The 16785-nt window shown below is 38.9% G+C and overlaps 1 protein-coding gene across 1 annotated transcript; it reads left to right on the forward strand.

Annotated features, from left to right (window-relative positions):
* Nucleotides 1-318, forward strand: LOC143574933 (uncharacterized). Its single transcript, XM_077059430.1, has one exon. It carries the CDS (start codon nt 1-3, stop codon nt 316-318), a length of 318 nt encoding a protein of 105 aa, XP_076915545.1.
* Nucleotides 319-16785: the final 16467 nt, after the last annotated feature.

Raw genomic sequence — 16785 nt, forward strand, 5'->3', positions numbered from 1 at the left:
ATGGCTAGAGTTCACTCATTGACTGCATTGCCCGAGACCCTCTCATGGTACTGCTCGTTGTTCTTGGTAGTAATGTTGGTTTTAAGTTGTTGCGAGTCGTCTACCTCTGAAAATGAAAGAATTGTGAAACGGGTTCAAACAAATGTGGAGTATGGGCCGTGTGATGAGATTTACGTCGTTCGTGAAGGAGAGACGTTGCACACGATTGGTGACAAGTGTGGTGATCCTTATATTGTTGAAGAAAACCCGCATATTCATGATCCGGATGATGTGTTTCCTGGACTTGTCATCAAGATCACACCTTTCAAGAATCGGTAGATTAGTACTATGAATGTTTTCTTATTCGGTGCATCTATCTGTAACCCCCCCCCCCCCAATGAGAAGGGAAATGGTGGGGCCCACCCACAAGTTTGTGAGAGGGGTTATGTTTAGCCGCACCCTTTTTACGTTTAATGCTTGGTTTATGTAAATAAAGTTGTTTATCCTTTCATGGAAATGAAGTATATTTTTTCTTTTTGTAATTTTCTTCTTTTCTTTTCTTTTTTTTTTACAATAAGTTTGCAGAATCTGGTTCCAATTTACAAATCAAATACAACTTAATAAGCTGATTTCTTCCAGACTTCTTCTATATTTTAAAAGTTATAAATTTGAACTACCAAATTACTAATTTTTAAATTTAAGTGGGCTTTTGGGGGAACAAATGGGCCTGCTTCGGATCAATAAATTGCAACCAACGGGCTGAACAATATAACCAGAGTGCAAACTAATTTAGTTGGCTCAAGTAGATAATATTCTTAAATGAACCCTTTTTGTGATTTTGTCTTCCAAATAACTGCATACGTTCGATACATCAGTGATCACTGATCAGGATATAAAATAAAAGTATATTTGAAGTAGCATTTGAAATTGGGAAGATTCCTAAAAGGGACCACTTTTAGAGAGAGAAAAAAAGGCCATAAATCTTCATTATTCCGGTAATGTCACTAGAAATTTGGATTGGGACGCCACTTTGCGAAGCGTTCCGACGAGATTTCTTCGCAAATTAAAAACTGACATGTGTAAAGTAACTGACAAGACCGAACAAAAAGTTGAAGGAGTTGAGGGAGCCGGTAAAAATTTTCCCTTAAATCTTCAGCTCAAAAGTAGTCTTCCCCGACTGTTCTTTTTTGTTTCTACCTGCTCCGTACAAATTCCCAACCTTTTAAAAATGGTGCCTTTTGAAAACGTCTCCACAGACGCATTTAAGAAAAATTTGTTCCACAAAGAGGAGGTTCATTTCTTTTGTTTATGAAGTTGGAATTTAACAAGAAATATCGGTCGGTCAAAGTCAACATGAGATGTTGGCTCAAACTTTACATGAAATGTTCTTCAGTAAATGTAAGTTGGTCTTCAAAATTTTAGTTGTACACTTGACAAACTTCATGATTCCAAGTTTGTTTCTTAACGATTTTAAATCGATTTGGGCTTTTCTTGATCTTGAATCTTGACTTGATAAAACAGTTTTGAATCTTGACTTGATAAGTTAAGATAGCGGGGTCCACCTGAACAGTTAATGGAGAGAGACGTTGGTGTGGAAGAAATCCGGTTAATTCTTGTTAGCATGGACGGATTACAAATAAATTCTGTCACTGTGGACGGGATTCCAACTTCATAAACAAAAGAAATAGAACTCGTCTTCTTGGAACAAATTCTTCTTACATGCGTTTGGGGAGACGGTTTTCAAAAGGCACCGTTTTCAAAACGTTGGGAATTTGTACAGAGCAGGTAGAAAAAAAAAAACAGTTGGGGAAGACTGCTTTTGAGCTGAAGATTCAAGGGAAAATTTTGGTCGGCTCCCTCAACTTTTTCAATCTTTTGTTCGGCCTTGCCAGTTACTTTACCCACATAAGTTTTTAATTTGCGGAGGAATCTCGTCGGAACGCTTCCCAAAGTGACGCCCCAATTCAAATTTCTAGTGACATTTCAGAAGTAATGAAGATTTATGGGCCATTTTTTCTCTTTCTAAAAGTGGTCTCTTTTAAGAATTTTCGCTTTGAAATTTATCCACCTTAAAGTATACTAGCAAAGAGCTTGCGCGTTGCGGCAGGGACACAACGCTGATTCAATCGATAGGGGATCGGTTCGTTATGGTACCAACATTTGTGATGTTAAAATTTCTAGTCAATATAATTTATCACACAAAAATAAAAATGAAATTTTTATAACACTATCATAAATAAAAAAAAAAAAAAAAAAAGCTAATCACACTTATGTTGTTTTTCAAGTTACCAACATCAAGATGTAACGCTAATTAAAAAACTTGGATATAAAAACGCAAGTTGCGCCCTTAGGTTTCCTAAACAGCACACTCGTGTGCCTGCCACATAAGCTCCAATCCAACTTTTCACCAACAATCGATCCACGCCCATCATGGGACTTGCTACAAAAACCCAAACAAACATTCACAAAAAGAAAATATGGCAAAAGCCGGTTACAAATGGTGAATACAACAGTAGACCATGAAGCTGATGACGAGATGTCTCCACGGGACCCGCCTAATCACATGGTTAATGGCAGAATCAGCAGCAGCCATTGTTTGTGGCGTCTTCCTGTGTAGGGGTGTTTAGTCATCCGGTACCTATTAAGTGTCTGGTGACAGGGATTCTTGGTTGTAGCCCAGCTATGATGAACAAGATATGCATAGAGGATTCTTCTGTGATGGTGCTCCAACATTCGTGGAAATCGTGCTGGCAGATTAAAATATTAAACGATACTTCGCACCTTAGGCTTCTGTAGTAGGTGATTCTTTCAATTGTACAAACTGTTTATGTTTAGTTTCAGTTTTCTGTTTTTTGGTTTCAGTTTCAGTTTTAGTTTTCGGTTTCGATTTTTGGTTACATTGTTGTTTATCGGCTCAATGCCTTTTAATATATCTTTTTTTTTAATTAATTACTAATTAAGTTTGCTTTTCAGTTAGGTAAGTGAAACCCATGAAATGTTAAGAAAATGTATGGAGCCTGTGAAATGATTGAGGGATGCTAAAATGAACAAGATGGGATTTGGTGAAATGATTGAGGGATGCTAAAATAGACAAGATTGGATTTGGCAGTCACGGGTATCATTAGTTTCATTGTAAGACAAGGATGATCAAAATTGTTTACATGTAGATTGTTGTACCATATTGATATCTACTATTTAGTTAAAAAGATGGTAAAGATAATGTGCATACTTTTTACGTCCTATGTTGTTTTACCGACACCTTTCGCTAACTAATGAAATCTTTTTCTTTCTGTAAAATGAATTATTTCATGCATTTTAATGTGTTATATTGTCATGATTTTTAAATTTTATTAGTTAGAAATTTTTGATTGAATTTTATTTTTTAATAGTTAAAAAGTATTCTACTTTTCATAATATAAATTTAGCACTAATGATTTCATTTAATAATTATTACCCCATGAAAACGCGCTATGAAACTTCTGCTATTTATTACCCATGAAAGAAAACTGTGTTTGAAAAATGTATAGGTATTGATGACACTCGAACGGCCCGGTTAGCTAAATGTGCTTGCGGGTTCTATCCGAAACTCACTCGAACTTGTCTAAACTATAAACCTAAACCTGCGAATTTCATGTCTTGTAAGAAATTCACACCCTTAGATAACACCGCATAATTTTTTCACCTCTTTTTTTAGGTTTTTTTGTTCCACTGGTTTGAGATAAAACACTACCCCATCAACTATTCATAAATAAGTGTGATGAAATTACCAACTCTAGGCAATTTTTTAGAAAATCAATTTTTGTTGGGTAAATTATATAAAATTATGGTTTGTTAGATCCCAGCTGCTTGGTGAAATAGTTTCTTTATATTGTTTGGTGAATTTATGTGGTGCTGACTGGATTCTTGTTTTACAGGGTATGATGAGGAAAAGTCATTACTCATTTCATAAAGGAGCTTAGAAATATGATTCGGTCAATCTTCAGTTTTCATTTCTGCTACTTTTGTGGAGATGGGAGGTATTCCGCCCACCACAAATTCGGCTACCCTTTTGGAACAGGCTATCCATGTTATTACTTGTGGTTATGAAGCCAAACCGAATAGGGTATAGAGGTAATTTAGCTCAAGCTTGTTATCACTCTTAATTCATCATTCATGTAGGAATGAATCGAATCGGGTTGGTAGGCTGCATCTGCATGTTTATCTTTGATTATATGTTTAATTTTGAATGTAATTTAAATTTGTGATATCCCAATATCTGAACTCAAGTTATTTGGCATCTCCCTTTGCCATTATGAAAGATATTTGCTTGCAGTTTTGATCGCATTGTGCATATAAAATGGTTGTAAGTCCACTAATTATACTACTTAACCTGTTTGGTGTAACAATTTGATTGTGTTTACACATGTTTGTGTTGCATAATTTATAATACACATATAGCCCTAGTTTACCTCATATAATAAGGTCTTTTGGGAAGCACAAAATATTTGCAGGAACTAATTACAAACTATCATTAGTCGTGTCCTTGAGACGTGCTATTCTTGCCAAAAATATAAGCTCATTGTCTGCTGCCACACCGTGCTGTACCTGTTATGTGTTGTTGTTTTCGTACCAGTTTTGTGTTTGGATAGTGTGTTACTTTTTCAAGACTGGTACTCCCAAAAAGTCTTCATCAAGGTGTCATTTTTTTTACATCTTTTGTTTATTTGCTGCTAGATCTGTGAGAAGTCTACAGCATGAAGTAATAGGTTTTGTTTCAGTTTTTTGGTTTTTGGTTTTGGTATTCGTTTTTGGCACCTTTATTCCAATTCACATTAAGAAAATAAAAAAGGTCAAGGTCCTGCAATCACCGAGGTATACTACCCTTAAGGCCTCAATTGATGATACATGAACATGGATGATTTAAAATCACTTGTACAAACATTTAACCCTCAAGGTAATCTTATGTGATTTTGTTTAGGTTTATTTTCATTTTTTGGTTTTTGATTTCGGTTTCGTTTTTTGGTTTCGTTTATGTTTAGTTTTTTTGGTTTTTGGTTGCAGCTAAAAGAGATTATGCTATGTGATTTCGTTTTTGGTTTTTTGATTTCTGTTTATTTTCAGTTTTTTGGTTTTCGTTTATGTTTAGTTTCAATTGTGATTTCGTTTGCCCTTAAGGCTTCAATTGATGATAACATGAACGTGGATGATTTAAAATCACTTGTACAAACATTTGACCCTCAAGGTCATCTTATGTGATTTGGTTTAGGTTTATTTCAGTTTTTTGGTTTTTGATTTCGGTTTCGTTTTTTGGGTAATAAAACTAAACCGAACCAATTAGGTAAATCTTTGTTCCGTCCATCCAAATCTCCCAACCCAATCCCCAAGCACGGGGTATCTAAACCGCTAAACGTCAAAAAAAAAATCCATAAAATTCGGAAAAAAAGCTAACTCGTTTACCAGATAAGTTATCGGTTTCCTCAAATCAATTGTTCAATAACAAGATCTTGAATGACCACATAATTTTTCTTCTTTTTGGTTGGGTCAAATGGTGTAAGTTGTATATATATCACACATCGCACTGACACTCCTTAAACATCGAGTGCATATATAAGCGAACTCATTAAACACATGTAATTATAATTAACAATGATATGATATGATGCCATCAATTGATATAAAGTATAAAAAAAATACAAAAGCATAATCTTACATCGTTCAACTCAGCTTGATTTTCTTCCTCTGCTATGATTATCAACAAGAATATCCTGACAACAAATTATGCATTAAATATAATCACTAATATAGATCAGATATTATTATTATGATCTTATCGTGCCCTATACTTAAATCAAAAAAATCAATTCCCATAATCAATTTTCCAAATCAATTTAAATCATGCGCAATTCCACTAAATGGAAACAATTTCTGTAGGGGTATGGTACTAAACCCGGTTTTACGACCCTAAATTTATTATGTTTGACTTATTTTATTATATGGACTAATACAATGTTATTGGGCTGAGGGGGTTTTGTGGAGGTAACCCTAACTGGGCTAGGCCCATTAGGGTACCATGATGGTGGCCATGAGGCTCTCTATATAAGGAGGTCTCCACCTCCTTGTTAGAGGGTCATGCTCAATAAGAGCCACCATCCTATTTTTGTGTCTGTGAACAAGAGATCCTCAGGATTTCTTAGCAGTCACCTCCACACCCCCGAAAAGCCATTGCAGGTCTCAAGGAATCGAAGAAGAAGATCAAGTCGAGGTTCGTTCATCTCGAAATCCGTGGAAACATCGTCATGGATCAGGTCAGATTCATTTCATGCTTCGACATTGGCGCCATCCGTGGGACGGCAACGAACTACCCTTCGATTTTCGTCTCGGCTGTCAGATCTCTCCCAGGAAAAACCCAGATCTGGAAGTTTACAGAAAAAGGCTTCAAGGCTTGTTCTATTAAAGCTCAAAAAGATCCATAGATCTAAAAGAGGCTTCCAGATCTGTGCAAAAAAGAAACTACCTGATTCGGATGATCAAGCCCCCGGATCTGTGATGGTTTTAAATTCTCTCCGCTACGAGCTTCAGATCTATCTAGATCTGATTTACAGATCTAGATCTAGATTACAGACCTGGATTTTAGGTTTAAAATTACAGATCTCTCAAATTGTAGATCCAAAAATTACCAGACTTCCGCCGCCATGCACGCGCGCTCGCGGATTCTCACTCCGCAGCCATGCATGTGCCACCGCGGGAACCACCATGCGGGTTTCGCGCAAAAGACCTCCACCATGTGGGTTTTGCGCAGAAGACTGCCACCACGCATGCTCGCTGGTGGGTCACCATTCCGCCGACATGCGTGAGCGCAACTCTCCGCCATGCACGCGCGCCCGCGAGTCACCGCTCCGTCGCCGTGCATGCGCACATAAGGCCAAGCGCCAAACTTAAAGGTTGGGAATCCTCATAAACCCATAAGGCCAAGCGCCAAACTTAAAGGTTGGGGATCCTCATAAACCCATAAGGCCAAGTGCCAAACTTAAAGGTTGGGAATCCTCATAAACCCATAAGGCCACGCGCCAAACTTAAAGGTTGGGAATCCTCATAAACCCATAAGGCCAAGCGCCAAACTTAAAGGTTGGGAATCCTCATAAACCCATAAGGCCAAGCACCAAACTTAAAGGTTGGGAATCCTCATAAACCCATAAGGCCACGCGCCAAAATTAAAGGTTGGGAATCCTCATAAACCCATAAGGCCAAGCGCCAAACTTAAAGGTTGGGAATCCTCATAAACCCATAAGGCCAAGCGCCAAACTTAAAAGGTTGGGAATCCTCATAAACCCATAAGGCCACGCGCCAAACTTAAAGGTTGGGAATCCTCATAAACCTATAAGGCCACGCGCCAAACTTAAAGGTTGGGAATCCTCATAAACCCATAATGCCACGCGCCAAACTTAAAGGTTGGGAATCCTCATAAACCCATAAGGCCACGCGCCAAACTTAAAGGTTGGGAATCCTCATAAACCCATAAGGCCACGCGCCAAACTTAAAGGTTGGGAATCCTCAAACCCATAAGGCCATGCGCCAAACTTAAAGGTTAGGAATCCTCATAAACCCATACGGCTTCGCGCCGAATACAAGACCGAACGCGGCTCCGCTCCGCTCAACACGCCGTCATAATTAAACCTATTAACACAAGCCACGTCACATGCGCGCCACCGCGGGTCAACCATTCCGCCATTCTACATGCGCGCCGCCATGATGCTTGAGCGCAGTCGCATATCACATGCTCATGCACCACTTATGCTCGCGCATCACATATGCTCACGCATATTACATATGCTTACGCATCACATGCTCACGCATATCACATCAGCGCACGCAACATCTGCGCAAGTCGCATGACACAAAGTCTACGCGCACGCGCATGCAACATCTGCGCGTGGCGCATGACAAAGTCTACGTGCACGCGCATACAACATCTGCGCGTGGCGCATGACACAAAGCGAAAGCCTATGCGCAAGCGCATGAAACATCTGCGCATGACACAAAGTCTACGCGCACGCGCATGCAACATCTGCGCGTGGCGCATAACACACAGTCTACGCGCACGCGCATGAAACATCTGCGCGTGGCGCATGACACAAAGCCAAAGCCTATGCGCAAGCGCATCTGCGCGTGACACAAAGCCAAAACCTATGCGTAAGCGGCACAACAAATGAGAATAGTCTAATCCCAAATCAGGATAAGGACAACTTTATTTAGCAGCAATGAACTAGGGGACTATCGTGGTATACCACCACTTCATTATCGCGATGGAAGACATCCGATTCTTAGGGCGGGAGCCTAACAATATCCCAAACGACCACGCGCTAATTTGATATGTTTTTGCAGGTTCGGCTACGAGTCGCACAAGCACATATGACATTATTATTATCTGGCCGACTGCGCCTCCATTATTATTTTGAAAACAAGCTGTGATAGTCATCCTGCGTAGAAGAGGCCCTTGTAGGCCAGTCATTATCGTCATATTATAGCTCATAAGCCGCAACGTGCGCAAGCTTCATTATTTTATAGCTCGTAAGTCGCCTCGAGCGCAAACTATTGAGCATCATTATCGAGATGCGCGCTCTATCTTTTATCAGGCCTCGCGCCACTATCGTAAGTCGACATTGCGCGCAAGCTTCATTATTTTATAGCTCGTAAGTCGCCTCGCGCGCAAGCTTCATTATTTTATAGCTCGTAAGTCGCCTCGCGCGCAAGCTTCATTATTCTTATAGCTCGTAAGCTACCTCGCGCGCAAACTATTAAGCATCATTATCGAGATGCGCGCTCTATCTTTTATCAGGCCTCGCGCCACTATTGTTATGATGCGTGCTATATCTTATTCATGCCAGTGCACCATCATTATCATAAAAATCACAACATGTCACCATCATGGAGAAAACCTCCCAAAACTCAAAGACAATAAAGACAAGGCCGAAGAAAAAAGAAAAAAAACCCGCCTCATTTTCTAACACACCTTATAAAGTCCAGCGCTCCACCTAAACGCTTGCACGCCTAGAAGCAACACTGGACTTGGGGGGCTTGTAGGGGTATGGTACTAAACCCGGTTTTACGACCCTAAATTTATTATGTTTGGCTTATTTTATTATATGGACTAATACAATGTTATTGGGCTGAGGGGGTTTTGTGGAGGTAACCCTAACTGGGCTAGGTCCATTAGGGTACCATGATGGTGGCCATGAGGCTCTCTATATAAGGAGGTCTCCACCTCCTTGTTAGAGGGTCATGCTCAATAAGAGCCACCACCCTATTTTTGTGTCTGTGAACAAGAGATCCTCAGGATTTCTTAGCAGTCACCTCCACACCCCCGAAAAGCCATTGCAGGTCTCAAGCAATCGAAGATGAAGATCAAGTCGCGGTTCGTTCATCTCGAAATCCGTGGAAACATCGTCATGGATCAGGTCAGATTCATTTCATGCTTCGACAATTTCAATAACTTCAACAAATAACTAACGATGAATTTGATTCAAATACAATCAATATCATGATAACCCTAGAGAAATAAAAAACCGAGAATAGATTAGAGATACATGTAGAAACAACACATTGGATCAACTGCGGATATGAAAACCCTAGAGATAGAGAGCGAGATGTTAACGAAGGAGGGAGAGACGGTGAATAGGGCTGTTCAACTTGAACTAACCGGATCGGACGGGAAAAAAGCCGACCCGACCCGAGACCGGAAATATGAAAAAACTGAGACCGAGAACCGGACCTTACATGCCATATTCGGTTTTGGTCGGTCCCCGGTTCGGGTCGGTCGGTTTTCGGGTTATGCCGATCCTGAATTAAAAGTAATATTAGAAGAGTGAAACCACTCATCGGAGAACTTTTCTGGCTGAATGCAAAGTTGGCGGCGGTAGAATCAAAGATTTTGACCTTGCATGCTGTTAAAAATAAGAGAGAAGACCGTAATAGAAGTTTTCTCAGTGACTGAAGTTGTATCATCAAGTTTAGAGAAGAAGAAAAAGAAGAAAGATTAAGTGTGTTTAGAAGTTTTTAGGAGAAAAAAAAAATAAAGAAATAACTATATATTTTGAAAAGAAGGTATCTTTGAATCTTGTGTCCAGCCTAGAAGCCTACCATGTAGATTATCATTCACTCTGAACCTAGTATTATTTTATATTAGACTATATAATTAATTTTCTTTAATTTTTTTATAACTCTTATATGTTTTACAGGGAATAACTTTTTTATGTAGCTTATTTAGGGGGTGTTTGTTTTTTCTTCAAAGATCTTCAAGGGAGCTAATGTCTGCAGGCGCGCAGACATTACCCTTGAAGACTGTTTGTTTTTTTTTTTAAAACAGATCTGAAGTTATCTTCTTTCATCTTAAAAGAAAAGCAAGGAAATCTTGCTTAAAACATCTTCACAAAAAAACCCTACTCTTCTCCCTTTGCAGCCACCCTCTCATCCACTGCTCCTACCACCGTCCGCCAACACCACCACCCACCGTACGCCGCCACCACCACCCCCGTACCCCGCCGCCACCGTCCACCACCATCCACCGCCACCACCACCGTCCACCACCCACCATCCATCACCACCACCGTCCACCACCACCACCACCATCCATCACCGCCACCACCACCATCCATCACCCACCACCACCACCATCCATCACCGCCACCACCACCACCATCCATCACCGCCACCACCACCGTCCACCACCCACCATCCATCACCACCACCGTCCACCACCCACCATCCATCACCACCACCGTCCGCCACCACCACCACCATCCATCACCACCACCGTCCACCACCCACCATCCATCACCACCACCATCCATCACCACCACCACCATCCATCACCGCCACCACCACCATCCATCACCCACCACCACCACCATCCATCACCACCACCGTCCACCACCAACCAAAACCATCCATCACCACCACCCATTGTCCACCACCACCATCCACCGCCACTACCCACCGTCCGCCGCCACTACCACCATCCACCACCACCACCTTCCACCACCCACCAAAACCAAATCGGCATGGCAGGCAAAGACTAAAAACTAGATGTAACTTGAATAAATGACTTCTATCTTGTGAGATAAGTTTGACAGTTATGCAGACAGTATCAGCTTATAAAAACAAACAGTCTTATATTTTCAGCTTGCAGATCTTCAGACCACATCTTCAGTTGCAGACATGAAAACAGATGAAATCAGCTTGCAGACAGTTTATGTCTGCAAAAACAAACAGCACCTTAATTTAAAACAAAATAAACCTACTTTATTTCATGATATAAACTGGTGTTGATTTTTTTTTTGGAACGACCAACTAAGTAACACCGGGTACTCCGTACGTGGCCCCCATTGGCTAAAGGTAGCCCGAGCCGGCCACGAGTCCGGACGGACGAAGCCCCTAGCGGTCCACCTATTGAGGGATTCCCCGGATAAAACCCGACTCCCACGCCCGTCAAACGGCACGACAGCAAGGAGCCGGTAAAACCGGGTGAGATCAGGACTCGAACCCTGGCAAGCCAGGGTCATCCCTCATATCTCCTATATAAATTGGTGGTAGTGAAGTTTGATCCCCCTACCACTCACTTGTAAAGTGAATGTTCTATAATTAAGCCACATTCAATTTACATAAACTGGGGTTGATAAACTTTATATATTGTGAATTAGAAAAAAACTTACATATAAATATATAGTAACTTAATGAATAAGTATCAATTAATCATATAAAAACAATATCTAATTGAAAATAGATTTTGACTTTTTTATTTGTATGATGAAAAGGTAAAATATATGTTACAAAAGATGTAAAAGACATGTGTGGTCTTAGGCTGAGGGGTGTGGGGGGTTTTAATGGGGGCTCCAACCAATAATATTATGACGTGTGGCAGAGAGAGAAACTGGATAAGGGGGGTGTTGGAGCCCCCGTTGGAGCCCCTGGCCCGGGTATGGAGGGGCTCCAGCGAATTTTTTTTTATTCTTTTATAAATATATTCAAACAACGTATTATTAAAAAAACTCATAAATTATTAAAAAAAACACACATTAATAAAAAAACACATTAATATCTAAAAATAAAATAAAAATTAAAGTACTAAAAAAAACATTATACTTATTCTTCGGCTTGGTCTTCTTCGATCAACCTCTTTCGGATACGTTCCTTTTGCTTTTCCATTAGCATTTGATCGACCGGATTTAGGTTACTGAAGTCTCTAGTAAGAAAGTCCAAATCTCTCATTCGACTTTTTTCCTTTTTGTCATTAGAGACCACCTCCATGGTTTTGTTGAATTTATTGAGGGATTCAACAAGATTGGCGATGTTTACGGCTTCCCCCTCAGCCGGTTTTTTCCCCTTGGCGTTCCTTCCCAATGGCCGCCTCCTCGGCGGTGAAGACGTTTCCTCCTCCGCAATGTTTAGTTCGAATCCAACGCGGCAATCCGACCCGGTTGAAGTGCTATACGCTCCAGACGAACTAGTTTTAGTCCGTTTCGCCCTTACTTCCGCATCAAAGTCCGGCGCCACCAGCTCAACCCACTTGGAACACCTTTTCAACTTCTCCCACAACAATAAATCGTCCCACGTCTTCACCATCCCATACCTCCGCAAACACTTCTGCTTCCACTCTTCGACCGTGAAATTGTAAACCGCCAAATCATCACTGCCACTTGGTCTCATACGACCGCTGTTCCTGTTGAAAAGATTAGTAAACAAACCGACAAATTTTCTGATTTCGGACCACCGACCCGAAATCATATCGGCGTTCCGCTCTGTACTCCCAACGAGCATGTAGAACGTCTCCCTAACCTTTGTCCAAAAAATCTTGCTCTTTTGGTAGTCGGCTGCAAAATGAATAAATAAATTAGATTTCCATTTAACTTTTATATTTAACTTTTTTATTAAAAATCATTTTTAAAAACGTTAAAACAATTACCGCAACGCCGATCCTCAGAAATGACTATCCAAGCCCGACACAAGGCTTCCTTCTCATCCGATGACCACGGAGTGGCTTTCCGTTTCGTCCTCGGAGTCGAAGCCGGTCCCGACCCGTCCGTTGCAAGTTGTTTTTTCTGGTGGACGCGTCTTTTTGGTCCCGTAGCTTCACTTTGTGATTCTTGTGTCTCCGGAACAACAAAGTTAGGAGATGGTTGTGTGTTGGATGGTTGAAAGCCGGATGATTCTTGCGGCTCCGAATAAAACATCAGTTGGTGCGGTGACGACCATAAATCGTCGTCAATATAGTCTGAATCAAGGTTGGGTACCAATTTCCAGCCATTTTTTTAAAAAAAAGTTGAGAAGATGAATTGATTTTGGGTGAAGGTTTGAAGTTGTGGTATAAAAATGGGTGAAATGGGGTATTATATAGGAATTTTTTTTTTTTAATTTAATAAGAGCCCAACGGCTCTTTTTCTAAAATTCAACAAGCTCCTCTCTCTCTTCTCCCGCTAACAGGCTCACGCCTGCATGGATTTTCGCGTTAGCGCCCCGTTAGCGCCCCGGTGGTGTGGTGTTAGCGCCTGGGGGCGCGAGCGGAGGGGCTCTAGCGCCCCCGTTGAAGCCCCACACCCCTCAGCCTTATCAACTTTATTATATTTAGTTTAATACAAAATATAAAACTTCATCTGAATACATATTCAATTTCTTAGACACCTTCGTAATTAGCGTCGTAGAAGTTGATGAACTTCTCAGTTAGTTAATGATACTAATGAAGACGTAATTGAGCATTTTTAAAAGGATATGTTATTCGTACACCCTTTCAAAACTCACACACCCTACATACGCTCGTATAAGGGCTATACGATCGTATGGAACCTTACTTGAAAAGGTGTGTGGATAAGTCAAAGGGTGTGTGAATAACCGGAGCCTTTTTAAAAGATGAAACTATGTGGAGGACAATTATAATCAAGGTATTTTTATGTTATATTGAAATGATTAATGAACCATGTTATTTTATGTTCATTTTTTTTTTGTCTTATTTTAGTCCATCCATATTATTTCTCCCTAAAAAACTGTGTATCTAGTATCCACTACCGAGTCTCATGGGATGTGTTATAGTTATGAAGAAGAGATAAGTATATGTGTATAATATAGTTTGGAAGAGCTTCTTTTTATTAGTTTTATTGAAAGGAAAATTGAATTATGATAATCCAAATTATGACTAATTAGTCGGTAAAGCGTCCGGATTAATATCCAGGTCGGTCTAAAAACCATTGGTCGAAATGATAGTATGTGTTATTATCAACCAATGTTTCATGTTTTGAAATATTAAAATCCTAGTTTCATTATTAAAAAGACGTAAAGTTTCTCTTGGATTGAGTCGCTATTGTCATGTGTTACAACAATTTATATAAAAAGACGTAAAACTAAAATTCAATCATACACCAATTTTGTTGAAAAAGTTGACGGGTATATTGCCATTCATGTAGAATGTTGATTACAAAATATGTGTAGCAACTCTATTTTGGGAGGTACATTTTGAGTACTAAGTTGGAACATATCTACTCCTTTAACTAGTTGTATTCTTTGTACAACGCTAGGTTTCTAACAACTCTTTTAACAAACAATATTTCTTTTGTCACGTCATATATACTAAATTGTTGTAACTTTGCTCTGAGCATTTGTTTACACGATAATTAGGATATTGTGGTACAGAGAACGTAACACCAGGGTTTGACTTCCTTCTCGGGCCCACTCTATACGTAATAATCATGAGCTTATGACCGGTGTCTAAAGGTGATTGTTCGGTCATGGTGGTACAGACTTAGTACTCCACGGTCGATACGAGGGTTACGTCTTAAATACATAGATGACTAAGAGCATCCACAATAAGCTAATTTTTACAAGTTGTTTCAACAAATTACCATCTTACAACAAATAACCACTGTTTCTCTCTCAACTTTCCTCTCTTCTAGCCACATTCACAATATCAATAATGTTTTTGAATGTTTGTACAAGAACTAATCTCCACCATCGCTCCTTCACATCACACCATTACTCATCCACGTCACCATCCACCTCCTAAAAACACCTTAAAAACATTTATTTTGGATGCTCTAATCCAATGTATGCAACTATTTTATATAAGCATATCTTTTTGTTTTCTATGTAATATTTCATCATAAGATATTTGTACAAAAACTTACAAGTGTTTGTTTTCTTTTTCCTAATATATATTTCTTAAACATGCCACAAATAATTCAGCAAATGCTAACACGACCATGTCAATAAATGTAAATTTCTATAGATTTTGTTTGAACGACTTGCCATTATATATGAGTGTTTGGTCATTAGGTACATGTGTTTGGTCAATCATGAAACAAGATGTTAAGGTATATTACTTAGAATGGTTATTTACAATATTAAGTTAATATCTTTTTATATAAAAAGAACATCAAAACGTGTTAATTTAAAATTATTAATGCTAAAACGTTATTTTAATATATATATTTCGTTGACCCAGAACACATCTTGTTTGCTTTCATTATTCAAACCAACTATTTGTAGTGCCTCTTCTCACATTCAAACTAAAAAAAAGGTCAAAGTTGTCGTTGTTTTTTTTATGTTTTTTTAATTATTTTTTTTATTGTGCTCAATCTCATATTCCCATTGGCCATTACTCCCGGCCGTCGGACTGAAACGACCCAATCCCATTGCATGGTGGGTGTATAACCTTAAGGGCGCGTTCGTTTCACAGAATTCGTGGAAATTCAAAGAAATTGGAATTAAAATCCCATGACATGACGTGTTCATTTCGTTGGAATTGGAATCTTAATTTCCTTTTAATGCGTTCGATTGTCAAGGAATTAGAATTGGAAATCAATTCCTTTAAATGATGATTTTCTAAATCCTTCCAAAATGTGGAGGATTTCAAGTGAATTCGTTGGATTTTTTTTTTAACGAAAACAGCGAATAAAATACTTTGGTTTTTTTACTTTTTTTTGTTTTCGATTTATATTTTGAGTTATAATTTTTTTATTATTATTTTTGAATATTTTTTTGAGGGGCTTTTTATCTTAATAGGAAACCTCTAAAAAATCATAAAAAAAAATCATAACACAAAATATAAATAAAAAATAAAAAATCTAAAAAAACTAAAATGTTTCTGCCGTTATTCTCGTTAAAAAAAAACCTGATTCCAATTCCTTTGTCAAACGAACACACCAAGAATGGAATTGGATTTCAATTCCTTCAAATTCCAATTCCTATTGGAATGTTCAGATTCCAAATCCTATTCCATCCAATTCCAAATTCTATGCAAATTCCAATTCCATTCCATTCCGTAAAACGAACGCGCCCTAAAAGTTAAAACTAATCTACATGCATTTTCGTCCCAACACATTTTAGCTTTTTGTATTTCACATTTTGGGTCAAAGTTGTTTGGTTAACAGAATCCTTGAATTCCTATTAAACATTAATATTATCCGCAAGTGTGAATGATAAGAACATCATCACATGCAGCCATCGTGACTTGCCAGTATGCTCGTTTGAAATTGGTTCATTTGTATTTGAGCCGACCCAAACTGGCTACGTTTCTAAATGAGTCAGGCCTATGCCAAGTTAAACTTGGCTGGTTCAGTTGGCTCACTCTCCAGATCGTTTAAATTAAAGCCTATATTATATATTAAGTTATTAACATTTACCCCAAAAATTAAAGCATAATTTTTTAATGTATATGACTTATTAATTATGCAATTCGTGTTTGTGTGTGTTAAAAATAACTTTTTTTTCATTCTATATATATTATATATACATATATCTCAATATATGAAAGATATATATGAAAGATATAAAATTAGTTTTACA

This window comes from Bidens hawaiensis, unplaced genomic scaffold (assembly GCF_021521415.1).
Source record: "Bidens hawaiensis isolate Kalapana, Puna unplaced genomic scaffold, B.hawaiensis_p1.1 tig00001412_1, whole genome shotgun sequence".
Taxonomy (NCBI): domain Eukaryota; kingdom Viridiplantae; phylum Streptophyta; class Magnoliopsida; order Asterales; family Asteraceae; genus Bidens; species Bidens hawaiensis.

Coding starts and splice junctions, on each gene's coding strand:
- LOC143574933 (XM_077059430.1), top strand. CDS start 1: ATGGCTAGAGTTCACTCATTGACTGCATTGCCCGAGACCCTCTCATGG.